General features: G+C 45.2%; 1 protein-coding gene across 1 annotated transcript; it reads left to right on the top strand.

Annotated features, from left to right (window-relative positions):
• LOC107391635 (uncharacterized) lies at positions 1–26,779 on the top strand. The gene is made up of 19 exons (XM_015969027.3): positions 1–254; positions 2,690–2,813; positions 3,020–3,156; positions 3,226–3,395; positions 3,473–3,668; positions 4,711–4,973; positions 5,054–5,139; positions 5,223–5,284; positions 8,543–8,781; positions 11,009–11,198; positions 11,277–11,318; positions 11,395–11,515; positions 15,153–15,294; positions 15,369–15,527; positions 20,554–20,680; positions 21,322–21,917; positions 22,181–22,298; positions 22,713–22,782; positions 25,293–26,779. Exons 2-19 carry the CDS (start codon positions 2,690–2,692, stop codon positions 25,616–25,618), a joined length of 3,168 nt encoding a protein of 1,055 aa, XP_015824513.3. The 5' UTR covers positions 1–254; the 3' UTR covers positions 25,619–26,779.
• The last annotated feature ends 47 nt before the right edge of the window (positions 26,780–26,826 follow it).

Below are 26,826 nucleotides of genomic sequence, written 5' to 3'. Positions count from 1 at the left end.
TCTCTTACCGGAAGCACTCTCGCTACTGCTGCTACCTAAATTCTCCACAGAACCAAACGCTGCAATTCCCCGTTGTTTTGCTCTAATATGTCGTGCTTTGGAGAAAGTGTGTGCAGTTTTAGAGAAAGAGATATAATTGGGTTTCCTCTGTAACTTGTTCTGGTGAAAATTGGCGCCATTTGTCCAGGAGTTTGGCTCGGAGTTGGTCGTGGTGTTTCGGGGATTGTTGTTGACCGAACGGAAGACGTTCTAAGGTGGGAACGGATTCAGTCAGGAAACTTCAGTTTTTGGAAGCTGACGCAGTCATTGTGGTGTTTTAAAGAGGATTAACGGTCTGTGTGGATGCCTTCCAGAATATTCCATGACCGGATGTAAGGGTCGTCACTAGTTAGATTAGTTTCTCACTGAATCTAAAGCAGCAGGAGCGTCTCCACGTTGTGTTTGCAACAACTTTAAAGTGACAATGTGTCGTTTTTACCTTTGGTCTCTGGAAGCATCCATCAAAATGTTGTTGAAAGAATTATAAATGATCTGCACTTGTATCAGAGTTAGAGGACTCCAAAGCGCTTTACACTACAGTGCATCATTCACCCTTTCACACACACATTCACACTGGTGGTTATGAGCTACATTGTAGCCACAGCTGCCTTGGGGCGCACTGAAAGAGGCGCCACCGGGACCACCACCAACAGGCAAGGTGGGTTAAGTGTCTTGCCTAAGGACCCAACAGCAGCGCTCTGACGGGAGCTGGGATCGTAATTAAAAGATGCCCAGTTGTTGAAAAATATTATCGGCTTTGTAACATATAACCATAAAAATCTGGTCTAAAACACATGAGCGTGGGTCCAATCTCTGGGTGACGCCATTGCACTTCCGCTCTTCAATTGCACGATCCCAGCCAGGGTGTAGGGTGTCCCGATTCTCAAGTGCGCAAGTTAATCACACCGCTTTTGCACCCTTGATCTGCACTTCACCCAAGTCTGCTTTGATGCGACTTGGGTGAAAGGTATTACCCACAATCCATTGCTGCGGTAGGGAAGGCACTTGAGCCTTTTCTGAAAAAATGTATTTTCAAATTAAAGTAGTTCATTTAAAGACAATTAATTGATGCTCTGAATGTTTAGACAAAGCAGCAATGAATGTAAATTTATTTTAAAAAAACGTTTTGTTTGTTGAAAGTTGTTCATTAAGGTTGTGCACACTTACGTGCCACGCACTGCGCTCTTCCTCCAAGTGCACTTTACAGAAGACCGTAGGGCGAACTGTGAGTATTGGGATTGGACCAAAGTCTCTTGGTGACTCCATATTAGATGCCATGTTTCCTTCTACGGGAGCCCGTGATGACAAAAAGCATTTACTGATTTGTAACAAACCTTTAAAAAACGTTGTTTTACACATTTACCTCTTTGCTCATTGCCAGTGATGAAAGAGAATCCTCTATTGGGCCATTCCCATCTGTACCGGGTCGGCCCGGGCCGGGTGGCGTAGGTTGTTTACATATCTGGGTGGCCTGGTATTTTTCCGGGCCGACCAAGGCTCATTCTCAGCCCTCTTCTGGAGGGGGTCTGCTTCAGGCCGACCAGGGCCAACACACCCACTGCTGACAGCAAATTCACACCTTCCATTAGAGCAAGCCTCTGATTGGTGGGTAGAATCAGCCCACATGGGCTTAAGGCAAGGATGTGTGGAATCAACCGGGACAGGCTGGGGCCGTCTGGGGCTACCCGGCCCGGGCCGACCCGGTACAGATGGGAATGGCCCATCAGAAAGCAATGCCACCAATTTTCTGCAACGCCGTGGCGACATCAGGGTGTCTTGCGTCATTTCGAAGTGGTCAGACCGTGGCGGCAATGTGGCGCAATCATGTCCTTTTTACTAAAGATTACGCGATGTCAGTAAAAAGGGGGTATGGGGGCGGTCCCTGCGCTGCCTCGGACTTCCGTTTATCTTGGACATAACTTGATTTTGTTGCGATTGAAGCCGTGCTCATTAGGTTTTTTTTTAACAAACCACTCCTAAAGCCATCTGTCCTCATCAGTTCCTGTGCATTCTCCGGTGATCTGAGCTCCTGGAGCTCCGCATCGCTCCAGTTTATCTGTTTACAAAAGCAAAACGTTCTGCCCGTGTTTACTTCCATTTTAAGTATAGTTGCTGGCTGGAGCGCGGCAGTGACTTCCCACGTGATCGTGATCGTCTGTTGTGCCAAGGCTTAATATGCATTCTCAAGTGTGTTACTGTGGCAATATTACCGCCAAGCGTGGCTGCAAGAATCCAGCAAAATTCCCACAACGCCATGCCACCACGGCGCATTCGTAAGACACTGCGGCGGCAGGATTACGCTGACTTACCAGCGTGGTGCATGCTGGAGGTTATTCCCCCAGTGTTTTTTGACCCTAATTGCTATCTGTTGGTACAGTCTTACTCAAACACAAAAATACTGCATCCTTGCGATGATTTAGGTGTGCCCCCCCCCCCCCATTGCCAGGGAAAATACACATCGTCACTTAAAAAAAACAATATCAATCACTTAAATAATTCAAATGAAATGACGTGGGAGCCTTTCATCTCTTAAATCCACTCATACGATGAACCTTTCTGTAAATAGCGATGTTTCATCAGTGAGCCTAACAGGCCAGAAGTGGTCCTGCCTAACGTCAGTAACTAATGTTCCTCACCTCTTCCTCTACAGATGCCTTCCTTTGGGTTTCTGGATACTTTGGAGCTTTATTTACAGACGGGGAAGTTTCCTGTAAATGCATCAAAAAATGTGAAGAGAGGGATCAGAGCTGCCAGCAAGCGCTTCATGTACAAAGGTAAAGCAACCGCTGCACACGAGGAACGGTTTTAACGTGCCAGAGGCACATTCTGGTTCCTGTTACTGTGGCTGCAGAGCCAACGGCCAGGAGCCTCTGATTCACGCCACAAATCTCTTTAATCCTAATTCTTGGCTACGTATTTCAAGACAATCTGAGCGTTTTCATTTCTCGTCACTGGAGCTGTTGAATGGTTCATCCCCTAGATGGCTGTCTGTGGCGAAGTTATCGAAGTCGCCTCCTCCGAGTCGTCAGAAGCGAAAAGGAAGTTCGAGAGATCTTGACCCGTTACCATGACAACAACAACCACGCTGGGCGGGAGCGAGCAGTGAGGGAAATCATGGTGAGTGAAGATGATGGGAAGAAAGTTGGCGTGACGTTTGATGCAGACGCCCCTGTCGTGTCTGAACAGATGATGTACTACTGGTTCGGAGTGACGGAAGCCGTGAAGAACTGGGTCAAATCCTGCTCCGTTTGTCACGAACGAACACTTCCTCATTCATCCCAACAGTCTGTTTTCTTCTGCCTGGTTTATGGCTGCGACTCTTCCAGTTATGCTTTTCCTGAGCTCAGCTTCCACAGGTCAGACACTTGGAAAATTGGAAGCTGCAGTTGTAGACTTTTCCGGTTCACATGGAGTGTCTTGCTGCATCCTGCAGGTTTCCTAAAGATGTGGAGCTGCGGAAGAAGTGGCTGGAGGTGGCTCAGAGGGACGAGGGCTCTCTGCGTCCGTCCTCCTACATCTGCTCTCGACACTTCGACGCCTCCTGCTTCACACTGACTGAGGAGGGTCAGCTGACGTTGTCACCAGATGCTGTCCCCATCATCCTACCCACTACAGTGCATGGGGCAGAGGTGATTTATTATTCAATGGTTTTGGTCACAACACAACTCCTCCTCCAGCCAGGAAACGACCAGGGTCTCATTTATCAAGCTAGCTTACGCACAAAACGGGGTCGGAAAACTGCATAAGCAACTTTCCATGCAAACTTTGGGATTTATGAAAGAAAACGTAGCGGAAAAATGTTTGCAACTTTAAGTTGACTAAGGACCTGGCTTACGCACATGTTGGACATGGAGAGCACCTGCAGTGCTGCTGCTGAGAAGGATAAAATAATGAATTTCAGCAGCATTATCCCTTGTACAGCACGCACACACACACACACACACACACACACACACACACACACACAGCCTGAAGCACAGAATATGGAATGCTGAATATCAGCGGGGGGGCAGATTGAGACAGAACATCGTGCGTCTGTGACACTGTAAGCATCCTCCGATTGATCATGCGCCCTGGCTACTTGAACAAGGGAGATCTCCGTTTGGCTGACTGGTTAGCGCGCGTGACTTTCACCCGGGAGTCTGGGGATGGAATCCTGATTGGATCTTTTTGTTTTTTATATCCGCCACAGATCTCTCTGAAGAACTCACAGCATTGACGGCTTCAGCAACGCTGTGCCACTCCGTGGATTTCATTATTTGTTTTGCAAAAGTACTTCCTTTCATTTCTCCACCTCACCCACAAGTACCTGAATTTCTGCTTTGGTGAAATAGCGCTTCCTTGATCTGCGGTCGGGATTGAAATGCTGCAACAGCCGGCTTATGTATATGCATGAGATCCACAAGGCACTTTGCATTGACCATTTATGGCAGTAAGTGGGCGTGGCAAGGGCGGGATGTGACTAAAGAGCAGCTGAGAAACATTCTCGTTAGTCTCCGATTTATGAAGCGGAGATTGCGTGCAGCTGTGCGTACTCCATGTTTGATAGATCACAAACCTGCTTGGTATAAGTACATTTTTTTTGCTGAGCTTAAGTACGGTTTTAGTAAGGATTCTACGCAATGTTTGATAAATGAGACCCCTGATTAGTTAATCCTTATTGGTTTTCAGGTGCCTGAACAATCAGACGAGGACTTCCTTCATTCCAACTCGTGGAAGGATGAACTCACCCGAGCTGCCGTAGCTGCGGCTGCTAGAGCCATAGATCACAGTGATCCGCCCTGTGATCCTTTCGAAACAGCTGTAGGGCTGCTGGAGCACCAGTACTGCATCCCAGGTCCTGCTCCGGACTCCAGGGCCGCCAAGATGATGACTGTGGGCAAGAGGACGACATTAGTGGAGACTAGCTTTGTTACCTACAACCACATAGCCAAGTATGATCCCTCGACGGCTTCCAGCCCCGCCGTGGGGACGGCGGTTTGTAGTTTTACTGCATGACTTCTTCCTTCCACAGGTATCTGAGCACCAGGATGTTACCAATGCAGGGCAAGAAAAGCAGAACAGCTCTCAAACGGATGGCTAAACGCTTCGACCTAATAGGTGAGTGGAAGAGCCGCGTCCCTCCTCAGGTTAGACGTTTAACTGAACTCAAAAGTAAGATAAACCCTTCTTTTCTTTTTCAGACGGAGTACTGATGTACACTCGGGCCTCTCCACCTCTCCGGGTTCCACGCAGCAGAGAGGAAGTAACTATCGTCCTTACTCTTACGTCCACGTTAGAAGCAGCAGACATGCGGAGTCACCATCTTTAAAGAACGAATCACATTTTTGGCATTTTAGTTATTTAAAGTGTTAGTCGCCCTCTGGGTGGAGTCTTACTTCACCCACACTTCCTGTTTGAAAGAGGCATGTAAAGGAGCAGGGTTTCCCCCAGAAAACGAGTTAAGCCTGGCGGATTCAGCCGTCAGAGCGGGGGTGGGGGGTTGCACACGTTCCGCTGTTGTTTCTCACCAGCATCAGCTGATGGAGGACTCTAGTTTCGCTGCGCCGTTCGTGTCAGTGGGCACGGTAGGGTCGGGGAGGGGGGCGGGGCATGACGCATAGCCTGGCGGGTGGCCAAGAAAAGCCTGGCGGCCCTGAGGAGGCGTCACCTGGTAGACCGGCGCTGAGGCAGTGGTTGACCGAACCCCCCCACCTACCCACCCCCCACGCACTTCCAGAGTTTCTTAGTCAGAGAAACGAGCCGTTAACAAGCACACACGCGCACACCAACACACTCACTGCAGACCCACCGCTCAGTCGGACGAGCGAACACCAGCAGGCAGACGCAAGTGGCTCGGAGCCCAGTCGTTTCATATCGGCTCGTGAGAAGCCACGCCAGCTGGAGGCGTGGCCGAGACTCCGCTGGAGTCCGGCTCAGTGCAGCAGCGTAACACGGTTCAGTGTCCTCTGGCACCTCTTAGCCATCAGCTGTGGCTGATTCAAGATCCGTGTAGAGCACAGTTCTATCCTGAAGAGGGAGGAATAATTATGGTTTTACATTTTAAATTAAACATCCACTAAAGGGCCTAAATAATGGCTGCACGTGTCTACAGCACTATTCCACGCTTACAGGTTATCGGCAGAAAAAGTGGATTTTGGTGTTCCTCGCTTTTTCAAATTTGAATGTTATGTGGCTGCACTGTGCTGCCGAGTCCCGGCCACGCCTCCACTCCTGAGCCAGTACGTCCTCTGACCTTAAATAACAAACAGACGTAAAACTGGATCCACCACAAAGAGCTTAGGCCACCTCTCAGCGTCTCTCGTACACAAGTCTCAGAACAACAAGGCAAGCTGATGCTACAGTGGTGTGAAAAACTACTTGCCCCCTTCCTGATTTCTTATTCTTTTGCATGTTTGTCACACAAAATGTTTCTGATCATCAAACACATTTAACCGTTAGTCAAAGATAACACAAGTAAACACAAAATGCACTTTTGAAATGATGGTTTTTATTATTTAGGGAGAGAACTAAATCCAAACCTACATTGCCCTGTGTGAAATAGTAATTGCCCCCTGAACCTAATAACTGGTTGGGCCTCCCTTAGCAGCAATAACTGCAATCAAGCGTTGGTGATAACTTGCTACGAGTCTTTTACAGCGCTCTGGAGGAATTTTGGCCCGCTCATCTTTGCAGAATTGTTGTAATTCAGCTTTATTTGAGGGTTTTCTAGCATGAACCGCCTTTTTAAGGTCATGCCATAGCATCTCAGTAGGATTCAGGTCAGGACTTTGACTAGGCCACTCCAATGTCTTCATTTTGTTGCTCTTCAGCCATCCAGAGGTGGATTTGCTGGTGTGTTTTGGGTCATTGTCCTGCTGCAGCACCCAAGATGGCTTCAGCTTTAGTTGACGAACAGATGGCCGGACGTTCTCCTTCAGGATGTTTTGGTAGACAGTAGAATTCATGGTTCCATTTATCACAGCAAGCCTTCCAGTTCCTGAAGCAGCAAAACAACCCCAGACCATCACACTACCACCACCATGTTTTACTGTTGTATGATGTTCTTTGTCTGAAATGCTGTGTTACTTCTACGCCAGATGTAACGGGACATTTGCCTTCCAAAAAGTTCTACTTTTGTCTCATCAGTCCACAAGGTATTTTCCCAAAAGTCTTGGCAAGCATTGAGATGTTTCTTAGCAAAACTGAGACGAGCCCTAATGTTCTTTTTGCTTAACAGTGGTTTGTGTCTTGGAAATCGGCCATGCAGGCCATTTTTGCCCAGTCTCTTCCTTATGGTGGAGTCGTGAACACCGACCTTAACTGAGACAAGTGAGGCCTGCAGTTCTTCAGAAGTTGTCCTGGGGTCTTCTGGGACCTCTCGGATGAGTTGTCTCTGCGCTCTTGGGGTAATTTTGGTCGGCCGCCCACTCCTGGGAAGGTTCACCACTGTTCCATGTTGTTGCCATTTGTGGATAACGGCTCTCACTGTGGTTCGCTGGAGTCCCAAAGCTTTAGAAATGGCTTCATAACCTTTACCAGACTGATAGATCTCAATTACTTTTGTTCTCATTTGTTCTTGAATTTCTTTGGATCTTGGCGTGATGTCTAGCTTTTGAGGTGCTTTTGGTCTACTTCTCTGTGTCAGGCAGCTCGTATTTAAGTGATTTCTTGATTAAACAGGTGTGGCAGTAATCAAGCTTGGGGGTGGCTACAGAAATTGAACTCAGGTGTGAAACACCACAGTTGGGTTATTTTTTAACAAGGGGGGCAATTACTATTTCACACAGGGCAATGTAGGTTTGGATTTAGTTCTCTCCCTAAATAATAAAAACCATCATTTCAAAACTGCATTTTGTGTTTACTTGTGTAATCTTTGACTAACGGTTAAATGTGTTTGATGATCAGAAACATTTTGTGTGACAAACATGCAAAAGAATAAGAAATCAGGAAGGGGGCAAATAGTTTTTCACACCACTGTAGATATCAGGTAGTTGAGAGACTTTAGTGAGGGACTCTCGGCTACTAAAACACTCCATGCTGTCGTTCTTTTTTAAAACACAGAAACGGTTCCGTTACCTGTTTTGTCGCTACGTTTCGTCTACGTAGCGACAAAACAGGTAACGGAACCGTTTCTGTGTTTTAAAAAAGAACGACAGCATGGAATTAGAACCAAGACACAGCAAGAACACACCTAAGATACTAAAACACTCGTTTTAATATCTGTAAAGCTGACAGCCATCTTTGCTAGCATTGATTAGCTTTGGTGGAATGGGTCGACTCCAACACAGGTATGACTCTTAGCCGCTGTGACACCAAATATTAGCCTATTGTCCGTAAACCTGTGTACCAATTTTATTTTATTTATAAAGCACTTTTAAAAACGGCGTGGCAGCCGACGTGTGTAAACTTGTCCTGTTGTGTTAGTTAAAATAACCCGGACTAGGAAAACAAACATTCCTGGTTACAGAAATACACATTTTGTTGTTTTGGTCTAACCAGCTTTGCTGTGCCTCATCTCCAGGTGAACTCCATCCTGCAGCAGTTCCATGACAACCAGGGTCACTACGGACAGGGAATCTGCCAGAGAGAAATCGCGAAGCACTTCTACTGGGGCAATCTGAGCCGAGACCTGGCCAGCTGGATCTCCAGCTGCCAAACCTGCCTCAACAGAACCAAGAGGAAGATGCTTCGCTGCAGCATCTCCAAGTGCACCAACCGCTGTGGGCCGGTGGAGAGGAAACTGGGCCTCACCTTCCATAAGTGAGAGTCCAACTCAAAAGGAAAACATCTTTATTGAAATTTAGATTTGATTATTTCTTCTAAGGATTTCTTTTGTGGTGCTTTTTCTTCAGGGGTGACAAGTTTGTGCTTAAACACTTTTATTCACATAATAGACGATAATAATTTAATATTAGTAGCAGTTTTGCTTGCTTTTAGCACCCTCTAGTGTTTCTCTGTGGTCATCTCCTCGCTGTGCGTTTGTCTTTTTAACACCTTAATCTAACTAAAGGGGTGATTCATCACTAAATTAAACAAATCAGCTGTGTTCATGATGTAAAAGATGCAGGAAACGTGCTGGAAGCAGACTGCAGCGCCAACATGTCCGCTCCACGCCACCCCACAGTGGTGGGGTCTGAGAGGCGTTTCATTAACACTGTTAAGGCTCACTTTAGCACATACTGGCTCCAGAAAATGATTTTACAACATGAAAAAGTTGCATAGCATCCCTTTAAGGCAATAATGTTAAAGAACAAGTTCACTGAGAAACCGTTGTCTTTGTTATTCATAAGCATGATTGGTAGTCAGAGTTTCACATGCAGGCTGAACATGAAAATAGTCTTCTACACCAAAATTAGCTGCCGATAGAAAACAGTCGAGGAAGCACTTGAATTCAAAAATCCGGACAGATCTACGTCACCCTGTCACTAACATTCATGCACTCACCCGTCCTGGCTCACGACGGGGAAGGCTGTTGTTGGTTTAGCAACCAGGAAACGGCAGAGAACGTCTCGGCTAGTAGAAGCTAACCGTTAGCATTAGCAACTCCACTACATGGCAGAACTCCTTTAGGTTTGTGTTTTATGTTTATGTATTTAGCAGACGCTTTTGTCCAAAGCGACTTACAAGTGATAATCGGCATTTTGCCCTTGAGGCTAACAACAACAACAATAACAACAACAACATTGACATCAGTCAGGGAGAGGAGGGAACAAGGAGTGGACAGCAGAGAGGGGGACGGGTGCAGGGAGGGTGCTAGTTTAGAAGATGCTCTCTGAAGAGCAGGGTCTTCAGGAGTTTCTTGAAAATTGAAAAGGAAGCCCCTGTTCTGGTAGTGCTTGGAAGGTCATTCCACATTTGTGGAACGATGCATGAGAAGAGTCTGGATTGTCCTGAGCGTGGTGTAGGCACTGCTAGCCGACGATCCTGTGATGACCGGAGCGGCCGGGCCGAGACGCAAGCCTTTGCAAGAGGATTCAGGTAGATGGGAGCCGTACCGTCTCGGACATTGTATGCTAGTGTTAGCAATTTGAATTTGATGCGTGCTGCTAGCGGTAGCCAGTGGAGCTCAATGAACAGAGGCTAGGCTACAAGTTATTTGTGGAGATAAAACGTGAACGTTGCAAAGCACGATGTTGTTAGCCAATCAGAGGCGAGTAGGGGTGCAAGAATATCCAAATCTCATGGTACGATATTTATTGTCGGGAGGCTCATGATACTGTGGCTATGCTCACAATAACAAGACTCACAACATAAAATACTTAGACTGGTCATCAGTACATTTGTCGTTAGCTTTATAATCATTATGACCATTTGAACAGCCTGAAAATCCATCAACGGGTAACAACTCGGTATAGTTTATTTAGAACAGAATTGGCAACACAGATACGCAATTACCCGCCAAAGTAAAGGCATTTTTTAAACAGCCCATTCAATAAGTTAAAGTACCCAGGCACTAAAAGTACCAGGCTGTGTGGGCGGCACGCATTCCCATCGGTGAACTGGCCGATGACACGGAAGCAAAGGATCATGGTCTATGTAGTTTACTTTGCTCCTGTGGAGCATACTGAAAAGTGTCATGTTTACCTCTAGACGTGCTGTACAATATCATGACAAGACCACGACGATATTGTGGCCATTTTACTACGGCGATATCGCGATGTTGCCAGTATTGTTACAGCCTTAGAGGTGAGATATCCAAGTATCAGGAAATAAAACTCCAAATCCCGCCGTTGTGTGCTCCCCTCCGACTGTCTTCTACCTCCTGAAACAGGAGCTCCAGAGCTTTTTCCCCACAGAGGTAATCTCACAACACATTCTTTTGTACCATAAAAACCTGCCGGTGTGCTGAAAATTGAGTAAACTTAGTCGTAAAACATTTGATTTAAACATTCTTGTATTTCATCGAATCTTTTCACTTGAAAGTTTCCTTCTTTGCTTTCAGCTGAGTTACGGTCAGCCCTCTCTCTCTCTCTCTCTCTGCCTGAAGGTTTCCTCTTCACAACCTGCCCGTGCTGGCTCAGTGGATGAAGGCCGTGGGACGCGTTCACTGGCATCCTCGTCTCTGGTCGTCCATTTGTTCCACCCACTTCACAGAGGATTGTTTTGACCGCAGCGGGGATAAGGTCATCCTGCATCCGGATTCGGTGCCTACGCTCAACATCCACGGTGACTCGGTGGTGAGTCGGGGTTAGGGTTAGCCGTAACAAGAGCGTTGTACCAACTGGACTGTAAGCAAGCATGTCTTTCCTCCACAGACTCCAGCCGTAGCTACGGCCCAGCAGCCACTCGGGGAGGAGGTATGTTGAAGACTTGTGGTTTGGGAATTTTAATCCTGGTGGCACCAGTTTCATGTTTCTACTTCTGTGAGAGCAGGCATTTTTCGCCAAATATGATGCAGTGGAGCTTTATATCAGCCGGCGCACCTACCCTCCTGGACTCACCTACGTGGAGAAGAACACGTTCAGGAGGTTCTGCAAGAAATACGCCATCATAGGTTAGCATCATGCCATTGTTCACGGAAACCGTGCAGGTTGTTTCTGCAGCACCGGCCAGCTGTTGGTGACATGATAATAAAAACGATCCTAACCGTAATATCAGGATAAGCAATATTCTACAAGTACGTGTTCTCCTTGGCTCTTTATTTGAAGTAAGTTTAGGGATGTAACCCTCATCTGTAGCGCCTCACAGTTCAGAGTAAGTATTGCAGCTAAGGGGGCCCACAAGCATCAAAAAGACTGCAGGGGAGAGGGAGACACTGTAGCACTGACACCTACTTTAGGTGGTCACATATCATTCCAGTTTGTGTATCACATGTCCAGCAGTGACAGCCTGCCTCTGCACCTTGTCTGCTCCCCTCAACTCAGTTCGTTGATAAAGCGCCAATTCACAACCAGAGTCGTCTGAAGGCACAAAGCAAACGTTCCAGTAGGACCTACTCGTCAGCGCACTGAGATCAGTTCATTATTCCAGTCTGTGAACCACAAAACTCAGCACATGGCGTGGAATCACTGGGTGTTTCTCAATGCCAAGGAACCTCGCCTTGATGTCTTGGCCCCGCTCCGGTTGCCTAGGAGATACGTCATCGGGAACAGCCAAGACGTGTTCCAATGTTCATGTTCTACCGAGGCGTGTGTTCTCCGTTTGTTAGCCGTTTAGCTAGCTGAGCGAGGACACACGGGAGGTGTCTTGTAGCCTACCCTTGGTCAAAAATTACCCAGAATACACCGCGGTGTTTTCACAAGGATGGCGGATCAGAAGCCGGCAGCTACCTCGGGGACAATTTTCAAGTTTAAAAGTAAGTCAACTAATTTAAAATGTTTATTTAGATCCAAAGAAGTTATTTATGGTTGGTTAGTTGCTTATTAGTTGCAGTTTCTGTGGCTAGCGGGTAGTAACTCAGTAATATTTTTAATTTAATAAACATATACACAATTTAAATAGTAAAAGTCTTGTTATATATTTATATTGAAACTAATACGTATAAAATATAACGTTACCTCTCGTGTCACGTGATACGTGACTGTCGTGGAAGCCGCGGTCACGTGATGCAAGTCTGTTCCATTTAACCGTTTTCTTTGGCCAAAGGAAGGACAGTGTCCTCGTAAGCAGTGTTGGGCGAGTTACTTCAAAACTGTAATGCATTATTTATTACTTGTTACCCTCATTTTAAAGTAATTCATTACATTACAATATTACTGATTTTAAAATGTAAGGCATTACACTACTTTTGCATTACTTTAAGTTACTTTCACCAGAACAACTTCAATATGAATCTGGTCATGTGACGCTCAGTGAGCTCATGACATATATGTGGAAGGTGATGTGGTGTCTGAGCTAGGATTGCTGTTAAAAACAGTCAGATATAATAACAGTGCTTTAAAATGGTTGTTTATTAAATAAAAGCAACAACAATCTGTACTCTCAGCACGCTGCCATCTTAGATTAACTGAGCAGGGAGTGAGGTGGTGGGGGCTCCGAGCCTATATTTGCCTTGGTCTCCAAATGCCTTGATACGGCCCTGGATGTGGGACTGACTTCTGGGGTGATCTGATTCTATCACATGTATAAATATTAAATGCTTATATATTATTGCTTTTCACTGGTAAAAATGTGTGTTGGGGATAAATCTGCCTACTTTTTTTCTTTTCAAGCACTTTGTTTTGTTTTCTTGATTTTATTTGAATAATTTCCGGCCCTTTCTCTCTCTAACCTTCCTGCATGCTGCATGTTCTCTCCGTCTTCCAGAAAAACTGTTTCCTAGATTTCCTACTTTCTAACTAATCAGCCAAAGGGATCTACCGAACGCAAAAAAAAAAGTAAAAAAAATAAAAGCTTAATATGCGCTGCGCTCCAGCAGCGATGAGTTGAAACCACCGGGGCACAGATTATGAACTCAGCTGAAAAGTACATGACGTACCAGAGAATATGGGCTGATATAAACGATCGCAGGTGAATTACTTTGTTTTGGTGGAGCGATTTTGTGAATATAACAGCGGCTGAGTGCAGGACGCAGCTGGAGTATCTGAGCCATCACCGCTGTGTCCTCTCTGCTCATAGAATGCCCTCAACGCTGAGTCCATAAATGACGTCATATATGTGGATACTGGATCTTTTTTCAGGCTTCCCACAATTAGAATTTTTAGGAAACCCACATCTTGATTCTGGGTTTAAAAATGCATTGTAATTACCGCGTTACTGACAATTGTACCGAGTAAATATTACCATTTTCTTTCCCTGTAATGCCTTACATTACCACATTACAACACAAAGCAATGCATTACAGTAATTAATTACTTTTGTACCGCGTTACTCCCAACACTGCTCGTAAGCAAGGCACCTTGACATTGAGAAACACCCACTGACTTTTGTGTCTGACTTAACAGCAATCCTTCAATCAATCAAAGCTTTATTTATAAAGCACCTTCCGCGACCCTGTCGGGAAGCCCAAGGCGCTGAACATGGTACATTTTCCTTCTACTCAGCAAGCATGTAGCGACGGTGGAGAGGAAAGTTCCCCTTTAACAGGACCTGGCTCAGTAGGAGCAGTCATCCGCCTCGACTCACTGGGTGTTTGAGAAGACAGCAGACACACAAACATGGACAGATGAACTAGTAGAAGTAGTTTCTATGTTAAAGAAAGTAAACAGTTAGTAGTGGGAGTCATTCCTGGACTTTCTGTCTCAGACGAGTCTTGACCAAAAGCTCGTTCCACAGAAACAAGATGTAAAATGTTTGCAGCTTTGAAAATGAGGTAAACATCAGAGCACACAAAATAACAATAACAATATTTAGCTTTAGAAACAGTAGCAGCCTGGGCATCTTTTGGGATGCTAAAGCAAAAATGTGACTATAATCCAGAAGTAAACAGCGTAAGATAAAAAAAAAAGCTTAAAGCCTAGTCTGCCTTTCTGCGTCAGCTCCACAAGGGAGGGACGCGTGGACAGAGTCGTTTTGCTCTCCAACTTCTCCGTCTCCTGGGGGGGTTTCAAAGCAGTTCCTCGCCAGAACAACAGAGGGCGTAGCGCTGTTCTGGGGTATCCAGTCCAGGATATTGTGTTTTTTGTACTTCAGATACTTTTTAACACGAACACATTTGTCCTTCATTCTCTTCCACCTCTTCGTGCACTCTCCACCTCTAAACCCACGTGTCCCGTCGTTTCCGTCCACTAATAAAACGCTTGCTGCGTGTCTTTTCACTCCTCCAGTCACAAGTGAATAAAACATTCATATCTTTAGAGTTTTTCCTCGAGGTATTCGTCAGTCTGCTGCTAGACATCTTTGGCCTCCTTTGTTTTTGAGGGCGCAGTGGCAGTGCTGTTGATGAAAGCGGCGTCCTGACCAATCACAAGCGTGCATTTTCCGTCTCGTTGGGACGGATGTTTAGAAAAGTGGGCTGGACCAGATAATGGCGTTGCATGTCTCTGTACTGACGCAGACGCATGAATTAGGCTTCAGTCCAAAGAGGTTGTGTCGTTTAAATGTAAAGATGATCACTGTTCTCATTTCACCGTTAGGTTCTCTTCCAGTTGTCTTTGCTTTGAACTTGTTGACTTGTGGTTTTAGTTCAAAAGTAACGAGACAGAATGGAGGCTGTGCAGCTTCTCCTGAGTGAACTCCTGCTTCTTCTACAGATGGCAGCCTTCACTTTGTGAGTGGAGAGAGAGTGCGTTTGGTTCTGAGGAACCGGCAGCAGATCGACGACGCCCTCGTGGACTTCCACGACGAGCTGAACCACCTCAGCGTCAACAAGTGTCTTCGACTGCTCAACGAGAGGTTTTCTTTCTGCTCCCCTGTTCCTTTTACATCGTCTCATCGTGCAGCTTAAACTGGAGTCTGATCTGCGGCAGGTACTTCTGGAAAACCATGAAATACGATGTGATGCAGTGGATCAACAACTGTTCCCAGTGCAGCCTGAAGATGATAAAGAAGCCAAGTCATCGAGAGCAGGCTGAGCAGTCGGACATCCTGCTGCAGGCACTCGCCTCTCCGGATCGGGACTCAGACAGGTGTGTTCGTCAGCTTTTAAAAATATTTCAAACTTTCTGTTTTCAGTTGTTTCCTGTTAAAAATGAACATACATTTGTTACTAATGGACAAAGCCCGTCCTGTCTCCTGCGGTTAACGTGTAAATGTTGAACGCTGGAGTCGCTTTTACATCCTGGAGACGGGAGCTGCTGTAGGACAGCAGGACTCAGACTAGCTGTTAGCTTATTGGTCCTTTTGGACGTATCTGTTCCTTTAAACCGAGGCCGTTCAGGAAGCCATCTACGAGTATGCTTAGTGAGGCTCTGTTCACACCCGACGTCATCTGGGAAGGAGGAAAAGGATGAGGGGAAGTCAGAATTATTAGTTAACGTCGTGTTTAGCCCGAGGAGTTTAGCAGCAAAATCCACTCCCCAAATGTCAATAAACATCGTCAAGCTGCACCTCTGAAAATACTGCAGAGCCTAAGCTACACGACCATGCAAACCTTTTTTTACGTTCCCTAAACACAACTAAAACTACAGTGGAATGAGTGATCAGAAATCCTTCTTCGTGTTTTTGCCACTTTTCTGTCTGACGCTGCTACCAGTCTGATTGTACACAGGTTCTGTCCCCCATGTGAAGCTGTGGCCCTGCTGATTCTAAACACGCATCTCCCAACACTCCACCCACGTTTCACAGAGAGCAGCAAAGACAGACATTGTTTTTTTTTTTCCCGGATCTCAAAAACCTTTCTTACCTTTGACGTTTCGCCTTGAAACGTTTGTTTTATTCAGCCTTTGTTGTTGTTTACTACTACGCTACATCTTGTGTCACTCTGAAAATAGTTTCTGTAATAACGCTTTATTCTGTTGTCCCGCATGATCCAAAAGTTGTCAGTCATCGGAACGGGCCAATCACTCAGGGACATAGAAGGCTGTAACGCGCCGCTCCAGCCTATAGCAGCAGCGTCGTTTATGCATGACATGAAGCCGTAGATCAAAACTACTGAATGATTTACAGTGTTAACAAAGATGGCTGAAACTATTGTTGTTACAGTTGGCACAGATGGAGCCACATTGTGCCATTAGAGATCTCGCCTGAAGTGTCTGTACATAAACCTCTGTAAAATATATTATAAATCCAGGTAAGCTGATACGACTCAACCGATTACATCAAAATGTTTGAGCTAATGAAACTCAAAAATAGTTGAAAAACACTTTATTAAGTTGTTTTAGATTGATATTTTTAAGTAAAGTGAATATATTTTTTTAAGTTAAGTTCATATGTTTTTTCTGGACATTCCCTACTTCTCATTCTTAGTTTATAGTACTACTAGTCTAAATCAAGTATAAATACTTGAGATTTTTAACTACATACTTTTTTAAAACCTGTTTTAGCCTGTATTTGTTTTTATTGTTGTTATGGTATCTGTTATGTTTCTTTTTAGTGTTCAGCACTTTGGTCAATCTTTGTGTTGTTTTAAAATGCTTTATACATAAATTGCTTGCTTGCTTACACTGATAACCCAAAAGGCAGCGTGGCAGGCAGGTGAAGGGTGAAGGCAGTAGCTAACACCAACACTGCACGCCTCATACGCCCATAGCTGCTGACCGTGTGCGAAAGTGGAACACACGAAGCCAAGTCCAGAGAATCAGGTGTGAACCACCAAATCATTAATAGCAGTGGAACAGCAAACGTGGTCATTCCCTTGATCAACCTCCCTACTTATCAGGGATGTTATAAAATATCAGTAGGGCAATATATTGTGATATTTATCCCAGCGATATTATATTGATATTCAAAAGCCATGTATTAGTCAGTCACCTCATGTTCAGCATGTTACGTATCTGTTTGGACTGTTTATTGACTTTTCCTACATTATTTCAGTCTAAGAAATTGCTAAGATTGTCTAGTTCAGTGGTTCCCAACCTTTTTCCCAAGGGACCCCTTTTTTACCAGTAAAATTTTTGACGACCCCCTCCCATTCTCTCTTCCAGTACAAACATTATTAAGAAATGATAAAATTATTCAAGCACATTTTAATATGCTTTGATTCAATAGATAACAGTAATAGTAGGCTCCAGTACAGAACAAAGTCATTAACAAAACCAAACGGAGCATAATGTGCTTGACAGTTTGTATTACTTTTCTGAACACATTGTTTCTTGTAAACACTGATAAATCAATCATTCCTTTCAATAAATGTTTGACACATAAAAAATACACTGAGCAAAATGTACTTAAATGTGTATATTACCGTTTATACTAGATTATTTACTGTAAAGGCTGTGATTAATCAACCAGTCCTATCTTTAATGAACTTTTGACACTTGAAAATAAAACAGTGAGCTGAGCAAAATGTTCTTAAAAGTGTGTTACTTTTTCTGTACTAATTATTTCCTGTCTTAATATCAGTAAACTTTTCACTCATGAAAAAAAATGTGAGCAAAATGTAGGCTATAAACAAGTAATAAATGAAGTTTTAACCCCTTAAAGTGGAGAGGTCCTAGCGACCCACTGAGAGGCTTTGGCACCCCCTTGTGGGGGTCGGGACCCCCAGGTTAGGAACCACTGGTCTAGTTGAATATAGGATGATATATTTTATCATCTCCCCTGCATTGTGATACATATTGTGTCACCAGAATTTCACTAACATCTCTTTCACTTATTGTGCCAACATGACTGTTAGTCTTATTACCATGTTTACATATATTCTTAAAAACATTTGCACCTTTGTGTGTGTGTGTGACCTCTATTATTTCCTTATTCTGCTTTACTACCTCCTTTGTATGAGCTGTCTTTAATGAGTGCAAAGTCAGTTTCGTTGTACGATGACAATAAAAACAAGGGACACCACATTTGCAAAACTCAACAAAGTGATAACTAAGAACCCCCCCCCCCCCCATAAACATGCATAAACACCCCTAAATAGAACCAAATAACTAAAGACATGACTACGCACATTGCACCTCGCCCACCAGTTCTTTATTGTTCCTGAAATCGCCCTTAGTTGTTTTCTCTGCAGATTCACAAATATTTGAAAAAAATATATGTCTGTTTTATCAGACACACTTTAAGTTGACGTAAAGATGACTAGAATAATATAGAAACATAAAATAATAAAAGAAATTGTTTAGATTAATTAAAAAGTTTGAGTTAAAGTACTTAAAAGAAGGAAAAGGCTGAACTAACTCAACACATTTGAGTTCTAAAAACTATTGTAAAATTATGAGTTTTACCTACTTAAAATATTTGATTACTTTCAACAGTTCTTCACTTTATCAAATTCAAACTTGGTACAGCTAATGTCAGCATGGAAAATTATTTTATTGAGGTTTGAAGCTACTGCTGCCTTTTTCCAAGAGGTATTCATCCTGTCACCAAATCTTTTTCAGGCAGCAAAGAAAGAAAGAATGTTTTTTTACAATGTTCCACATCCATTTACACTTAATCCATGACATGTATACTAATATTTACACATCTCAACAAATCCCACAAGTCTTCCATTTAAAATGAGACTAAAGGTCATCAAGTAGACCTTGTGGTTACAGAAATATTCTCTTTAAAGTGTTGGCATGTAATTTTCCAGCAGCTTTCTTAAATGTGAGTTTTTTGCATTTTGAATTTAAAAGTGCAAAACACTGTTAGTGATCGGATTATAGCTCAAGTGACATGAACGCCAAAATCGACGGAATTTTTCATTGTTCATTTGCACCTTTATTTTTATCTGGCCTAAAAAAATTTTTACCTAAAATTTCTTAAATGTCGTTCACCATTGTTGGGTATGAGGGCCACAAACGGCCTTTGAGCTGCAAGAATTTAAGTCAAATTGAACTTTTGATCATTATAAGATAAACGCAAAGCAAAAATAAAAGAGTTAAAAAAGAAAAAGTAGTTTCCTTGTGACTGTAAGAGGGAAACCTGTCAAGCCCAAAACGGCCAGGTGACTCGGACACCTGAACAAAAGCTCTTAGCTCAGTAACTAGTGGCTTTTTTCATAAAATGTCCCATTTAAATGAAACCAGGGGTCTCATTTATCAAACATGGCGTAGAATCCTTACTAAAACCGTACTTGAGCTCAGTAATAAAAATGTACTTACGCCGAGCAGGTTTGTGATCTATCAAACATGGAGTACACACAGTTGCACGCAATCTCAGCTTCATAAATCAGAGACTAACGAGAATGGTTCTCAGCTGCTCTTTAGTCACATCCCGCCCTCACCACGCCCACTTACTGCCATAAATAGTCAATGCAAAGTGCCTTGTGGACCTCATGCATATACATAAGCCGGCTGTTGCAGCGCTCCGCCAATGGCATGGCGACCGTAGATCAAGGCAGATCAAGGAAGCGCTATTTCACACAAGCAGACGTTGAGGTACCTGTGGGTGAGGTGGAGAAATGAAAGGAAGTGCTTTTGCAAAACAAATAAGAGAAAATCCACAGAGTGGTACAGCGTTGCTGAAGCCGTCAATGCTGAACTCTTCGGAGAGATCTGTGGCGGGTATAAAAAATGGTCCAATCAGGATTCAATCCCCAGACTCCCGGGTGAAAGTCACGCGCTCCAACCAGTCACCCAAACTGAGATCTCCCTTGTACAAGTAGCCAGGGCGCATGATCAATCGGGTCACAGTGACAGGACACACACACTGTCACAGACGCATGATGTTCTGTCTCAAATCTGTCCCCCTGCTGATATTCTGCATCCCGTATTCTGCGCTTCAGGCTGTGTGTGTGTGTGTGTGCGCGCGCGCATGTGAGTGTGCGTGTGGGAGTCTTGTTCTGTGTGAAAACGAAGCGGTACAAGTGATAATACTGCAGGATTTCATTATTTTATCCTTCTCAGCAGCAGCACTGCAGGTGCTCTCCATGTCTTAAATGTGCGTAAGCCAGGTCCTTACTCAACTTAAAGTTGCGCACATTTTTCCGATAAGTTTTCTTTCATAAATCCCAAAGTTTGAGTGGAAAGTTGCTTACGCAGTTTTCCGACCCCATTATGTGCGTAAGCTTGTTAAATGAGGCTCTTGATCATTTAAAACAACAACCTTCTGTATCTGTGTCTGTTGCAGCGGGAGGGATGAGAACAGTGAGTATGCTTGTGATGATGATGACGACGACAATGATGATGGTGACCATGATGGGAGAGGAGACGGTGACATCGAGGAGGAGCAAATATTGGAGTCGGTGGATGCAATAGTGAGTAGTTTCCTCCGTCCAGCTGATTTCTGAACATCTGCAGCTCGGTGCAACACTTTCTCTCCTCCTGGTGAACATCCTGGAGCATTTATCGCCTAAAGACTCAGATTTACGTCTTAATCAGAAACAGGATTGTTGATGTGGCTAGAAAATGGCTCAAAATGATGGATGATGTTATCACATTGCTGCAGGATGTGTAGATAATCAGGGCTTGTGGTGTGAAGTTACGTTTACATAAACTGCTAAACCCGGCTGTGGCCTTTCAGCGTGGAGTTGCGTGTTCTCCCCATGCATGCGTGGGTTTCCTCTGGGTTCTCCGGTTTCCCCCACAGATCACAACACGCCCTGCAGGTTAACAACTGTACGCCACTTTGGATAAAAGCGTCTGCCAAATAAACAAACATAAGTCTGAGACTCAGCTTAACAACAGATGTTGTTGCCTTCGTTGGGATCTCCTTCCATGCAAGAGCAAAAGATTTTAATTTCATTTGAGAAATGAGAGAAATTAGCATTCTGAGCAGCCTTAGTTTGGAGAAATAGTTGTAGTCCTACTGGACCAGAGGTTCTGCAAGAAATACGCCATCAAAGGTTTAGGGCCAGTCTGAGTGCAGCTAAGACTAACGTGGCTGTTTGTCTCCCAGGAGTCGTCTCTACCCCCGTTGTCCTCACAGACGACGTCTCCCACCAGTCCTCAGCCCCGCATTCCAATCCTGATTCACCTGAGAACTCCCAACAACCTTCAGCCCAGAACTTCTGTCATCCTGCAGCCCAAGAGCCCCAGCCCGCCCCTTATGACGCAGATCTGGTCTGTCAACATGGCCGCCCCTGGACAGTCTGAAGTGTCAAACAGCTCTGAGAGTCTGCCCGGCGATCCGCTTCAGGGAATACCTCCGCCAAAGAAGAAGTCCAAGCACCCGGAAGAACAGAATGGAACCGGCAGCCCTAAGAGCAGTGCCAGGACGCATCAGGCCATCCAAGCTCAGGGTACCACCATACCTGTCACAGAGCCACACCCCCCACCTCGTACAACAAAGATCGTAAAAGCAACAGAACCTCGGCGCCAGCGCAGCAGCAAGAAGCCTGGGAGGAGAAAGACGGTGGCTGACCCTTCAGATGAGGGGAGCTCCAGCTGTGGTCTGGAGCCAGTGGTGGCCCCCAGTAGTAAACCCTGGCCTGTCTTCACCATCGCTAACTCTGGTCCTGGACAAGCAGCACAGCCCGTCGCTGAAGATGACAGGTAGAACGGTGCAGCGTTGGACGCATTTACACTGGTCAGCTCGCTCGGGCCCTGGTGGGGTACTGACACGTGTCGCTTAGGAATGATGCCACACCGCTTCAGCAGAGCCCGCCCATGTCCTCGCCCACGTCTGCATTCCTGATAAGGCCCCGTGGGGGGGCGGGGGGCCCAGACCGAGCTGACCATAGTGTAAATGAGCCAATATTAAACATGGATGCTTCCCAAGTCTCATTAGGATGTTTGTGGCGTGTGTGTCTACCCAGCACGCCTCTGCTGCAGAGGTCCAAGCAGCTTCAGGCCCGAATCGTAATCCAGCAGTGCAGCCATGCAAAGGTCAAGGTCAGACCGGCATTAGATGGTGCCGAGTCCGAGTGGGCCGAGGTGAGCATGCTTTTTGTTTCTCACCAATCATCTACGCAGCATTGTGATCGTGCACAGGGATGCGGAGGGTTGACTTTAGGAGCCCGACGCCAAAGTTTTGCACGGACTGAGATCACGTGTGGTGCTACTTGTACAATCCTAGCTCCTCATGTGTTGGTGTCCTGGAGGGTCGTCCCGTCTCATCATCTCGCTCTCTGATAACCTCCTGAGCTTCTGTTTGTGTAACATATTTTATTATGTAATGAATCTGGGACTTGCAGTATTGATATCTCTCACTAGTGGCCAGTAGACGAGTTTGATCCAGCAGGTGGTTAAAGAGCTAGTGGGAACTTAAACTAGTGCTTTGTCTGGTTTGATGCTGTGGGACATGTCAGGACTAGTCTCAGTGCTGTGTGATCATGTGTGTGTCCTCAGATCCAGCAGGGGATGGTCGTGTATGTGTGCTTCCTCCAGGGAGTCACTGTGGAGGTCATTTATGAGATCGGTGAGTTTCTCCACTGAGAGGGTTATTTTCAGGGTTGGGAGTAACGCTGTTTAAATATAACGGCATTCTTTTTTGGGTAATTGAATAATCTAATTAATTACTTTTCCCACCGTTGCAACGCCGTTACCGTTACTGGGGACGGAAGGTTGTGCGTTACTATGTGCTTGTCGAACGTTGAGCAGCAGCGTGAGGCTTTCTGACCGCCACACTTCAGCTGCAGCCAGGGAGAGAGAGGTGTCGGTAACGCACTTACAAACACGATGATGATTGGCCGGGTGGGCGGAGACCCTCAGTGTCTCAGTCGCTGCTGCTGTAGACACAACAGAGCAGTGATGGGAATAACGCCGTTTAAAATAACCACGTTAATAAAAAAATATATTTCTTTCAGTAACGAGCAAACTAATTAATTACCGTCTTCTTTTAACAAAACGATCGTTTCTGTTACTGATAAGAAAATGCGTGCGTTAAGCAGCGCGGTGTGTTGAAGCTGTCATCAGCTGATCAGGAGCTAAAGAGGTAGATGTTTTCATCCAAGTGCATCACGGCCGTGAAGAACAAGGAAGACGTGATGAATATCTACGGCTGCAGGTGTGGATCTGCACGTGCCCTTCTTGCGCCGGGGACACATTGGCCGCGGAGGCGCCGCGAAAATGGGACCGCCTTCATTCGGCCCTATTCTATACACCACATGGGCCGCCGAAGCGCTGCGAATCGCCTCGCGCCGGCGCTCCAGCCCGCGCCGTGCAGCGATCATTTCGGCGTCGGCTCTATTTTTTTTTTCGCGGGCCTCGGGTGAATCGCGTCAGTTCTGGCAGGAAGTCAAACGTAGACGTAAGAGGCAGGCCGGTAAAGTTAACAAAATAAAGCATTTCAAAATAAAATTCTGCAATAATCAGATGTGTTCGTAATCAGACACTGCAGAAAAACCACACACACATACACACACATCGAACTTGTGTGCGTGTGTGATCACGTGAAGGGGTGTGTCTTTTCACCAGAGCAAACAGGACAGAGAGGCAGAAAGTCTGAGGCAAGCAGTTAAGATGGATGACTTTAAATTAAGTATGGAAGTTGAGAAACACAAGGAGCTGTACGACCCCCGAAAAACATGATTATTTACGTACCCATTTCAGAAGAAACTGCTAGGATACAGCTGCAGAACTGGAGCGGGTTTCAAGAGATTCAACTGGCAGAAACAACTCATACCATAGGTTCACACACACACACACACACACACACAAACGTAGAGGAAAAGAGCTGAGAAAAGGCAGAGAGGAAATGGAGAACACCAAGTGTTTAAAAAAAAACTACAGCTGAGCCGAGGCGCGCCTCGACTGGGGCGCATCTGATCTGAACTGAGGAGCGGCGAGCAGCGGCCGAATTTCGTGAGCGATTCGCTTCCGCGGCCGGTGTGTCCCCGACGTTAGAGTGACAGCGGGACGTCCCGAAGGTCCGCTCATCTGTTCACCGCTCAGACGTCCTATCTTCTACCTTCCTAGATCATCCAGCTGTAACCGGTTTCTGATCATGTCTTTAGTCCCACTGTAACACTGATGCATCAGTCTCAAACGTCATGGAGCTCAGGTGTTATCAGAACTACCTGTGTGTGTTTACCACCCAGCTTCAGCTCTTCTGTGGTTGGGTCTGACCCACGTTAGTAAATGTAAGTCCTCCATCAGGCTTGTGCCTCTTCTAGTGTCATTTTAAAGGATTTTATTTATTTAGTTAACCGTTACTAGATTAGCAGCAACAGAAATGCTGCTAAAAACACACAATTATGTGAAGCTGGAAAAATTAGAATGCTGTGCAAAATTACATTCATTTCTATAATTTAACTAGACTGAGAGACCATTTAAAGGCTCAGGAACCTTTACAGGTGTTTCTATTTGCAATTTTAAATTTTAGCTGATTGGGGTCTTGTTAAATATCACACAGTGACCTTTTAATAGTCTAGATAAGTGTAATGTTCCTGTTAGTAGTTCCTCCTTTTAAGTGCTTATTTATTTAAATTATTCAGGTTTATAAAAACATTTGGACATACATTTTATTATGTTCCAGTCATTAGTCATTTATATTTCACTATTGTAGTAATTCTTACATGCTTTAATGAAAAAAGTAACTAAGTAGTTATTTTTCTTGGTAATTAGTTACTTTTATAATCTTGCAACTCAGTAACTGAGTTACTTTTTTGACAAAGTAATCAGTAACTATAACTAATTACTTTTTTAAAGTAACGTTCCCAGCACTGATTATTTTACAGAATGTTCTGTTTTGTTTGCTGACAAAAGGAGAAAGGTCTCCGGATGTCCTCTGTTCCTGTAGCCACACCTCCTTTTTTACGTTCTCTCACCTGAAAACTTCCTAGATTTTTAGTCACATGCGGGTATTATTGTAGTTAAGTATTTTTTATTCTGCATGATTTATTTTTTTGTATTTTTACTTTTCAGATTGAATAAAATCTAACAGGAGTTTTAACTCCACCTTCCTGTCCCTCTTCATCTGTCCCACAGCCAGCAAGCTCATGTCCACCAAGCTTTTCCGGAGAGAGCGACATACTGTGTCTGTCCTGGACCTCCCCGGGAGTGTTTTACTGGTGCCACAGGACTCTCTGGTCGGGGAGCCGCTGCCCAACAAGAGGATGCAGTACAAAGGTGCATGTGAGCTGTGGCTCGGCGCCCAGCTCTTCTCCAACCTGGTGTCAGCCTGCAGGCAGCTCATGTCCACCTCCACCAAGTGCTCCAGGGCCTGCACCAAAGTGGAGTACGGGGTCTACGGACAGAAACAGGAGATTGTCCTGACTTCTCTGGAACCGATGTCTCTTCTCCTGGACTTCTGATCTACGGGACACCTGCTGGATGTCTGCTACTAGACCTTCGTTGTGTTTTACCGGTGTTCTCTGGCACAGTTCAAATCGTTTTTCTTCAGACCGCGAGACCCACGGACCTGGTCTCAACGTACTTTTGTTGTCACAGCAAAGACCTGCGTGGATGCAACGTTCAGTTTAGATTAAAACTTGAGGCGGGCGGTTATTTGCTCAAGGTCTGATGGAGACTTTGTGGACATGGTCCTGTTTGTCCTCACCCACATGAACTGGTCCGATGTTGCAGACGACAAAAGGAACCTGGACTTTCCACAGAAGCCACAGTTGCAGTAGAACATCTGTTACTGCAGGATTTAGTTGCATGACTCAGGCAACCCCCCCCCCCCCCCCCCCCCCCCCCCACACACACACACGATCGTAATGTCATAAATGAATTAAAAACGTTGAGTTCTGACCTGACATGTTTCAGTAGTTTAACTCTAAAGTTCCTCGAGTATTGCCTCTGAGGGGAAAGTTGGACTATCGAGTACTTTGTCCTGGACATGTAGACGAGCTGTAGCAGTAGCCAGATTTAGACCGGCTATGTGGCTATAAATAGCATCCGGTGTGTTTCCTCACTCTGGCGGTTTCTGTCCTCAACTTTTTGGGGCTTTAATTTCTGTCGCTTGGCCCGACACCGTTCCGACGCCCGCTCGGGTCCTTTGGCTGCCGTCCGCTGAGAAAAACATCTAGCTCTTCCGAGTGAGGACTCACGATGACGGGGAGGACTCTAGGAACTCAGCGGCTGACCAAAACCTGCTGCTATTTGCTGGCATTTTTTCACATTCATGTACAGATAATGAAAATACAAACATGCCTACGTTTGTTTCAAGTCGTGACATATTTCTGTCCCACAATCAGTGGACTGTGTTCTGGCTCCGCCTTCACTGTACCGCTCCAGAAATGTCTGGACCCACAACAGAAGGGGGCCAAAAAGGTCCTTTGACTGGTGGTCTGGGTAAGTTGTCTGAACCGGTTTGACAATCAGAACAGAAAAATTAGCGATCCGATCCTTCCCATTCCACGGCAAAACGGTTGAAGGAAATGAGCTAATGGAGGTACCCAAGTGCTATATTTAGAAAGATCGCATTTGCTTTTTCGACGATGTACGGAGGATGCGTTGCTCTGACTGGTCCTAGTGCGGTCCAACAGCGTGCAGAGACAGGATGACAGACAACTGTAGG

This window comes from Nothobranchius furzeri, chromosome 18, assembly GCF_043380555.1.
Source record: "Nothobranchius furzeri strain GRZ-AD chromosome 18, NfurGRZ-RIMD1, whole genome shotgun sequence".
Lineage (NCBI taxonomy): Eukaryota > Metazoa > Chordata > Actinopteri > Cyprinodontiformes > Nothobranchiidae > Nothobranchius > Nothobranchius furzeri.
The sequence above is the reverse complement of the archived record's forward strand: the minus strand, read 5'-3'. Positions and strand labels throughout refer to the sequence as shown.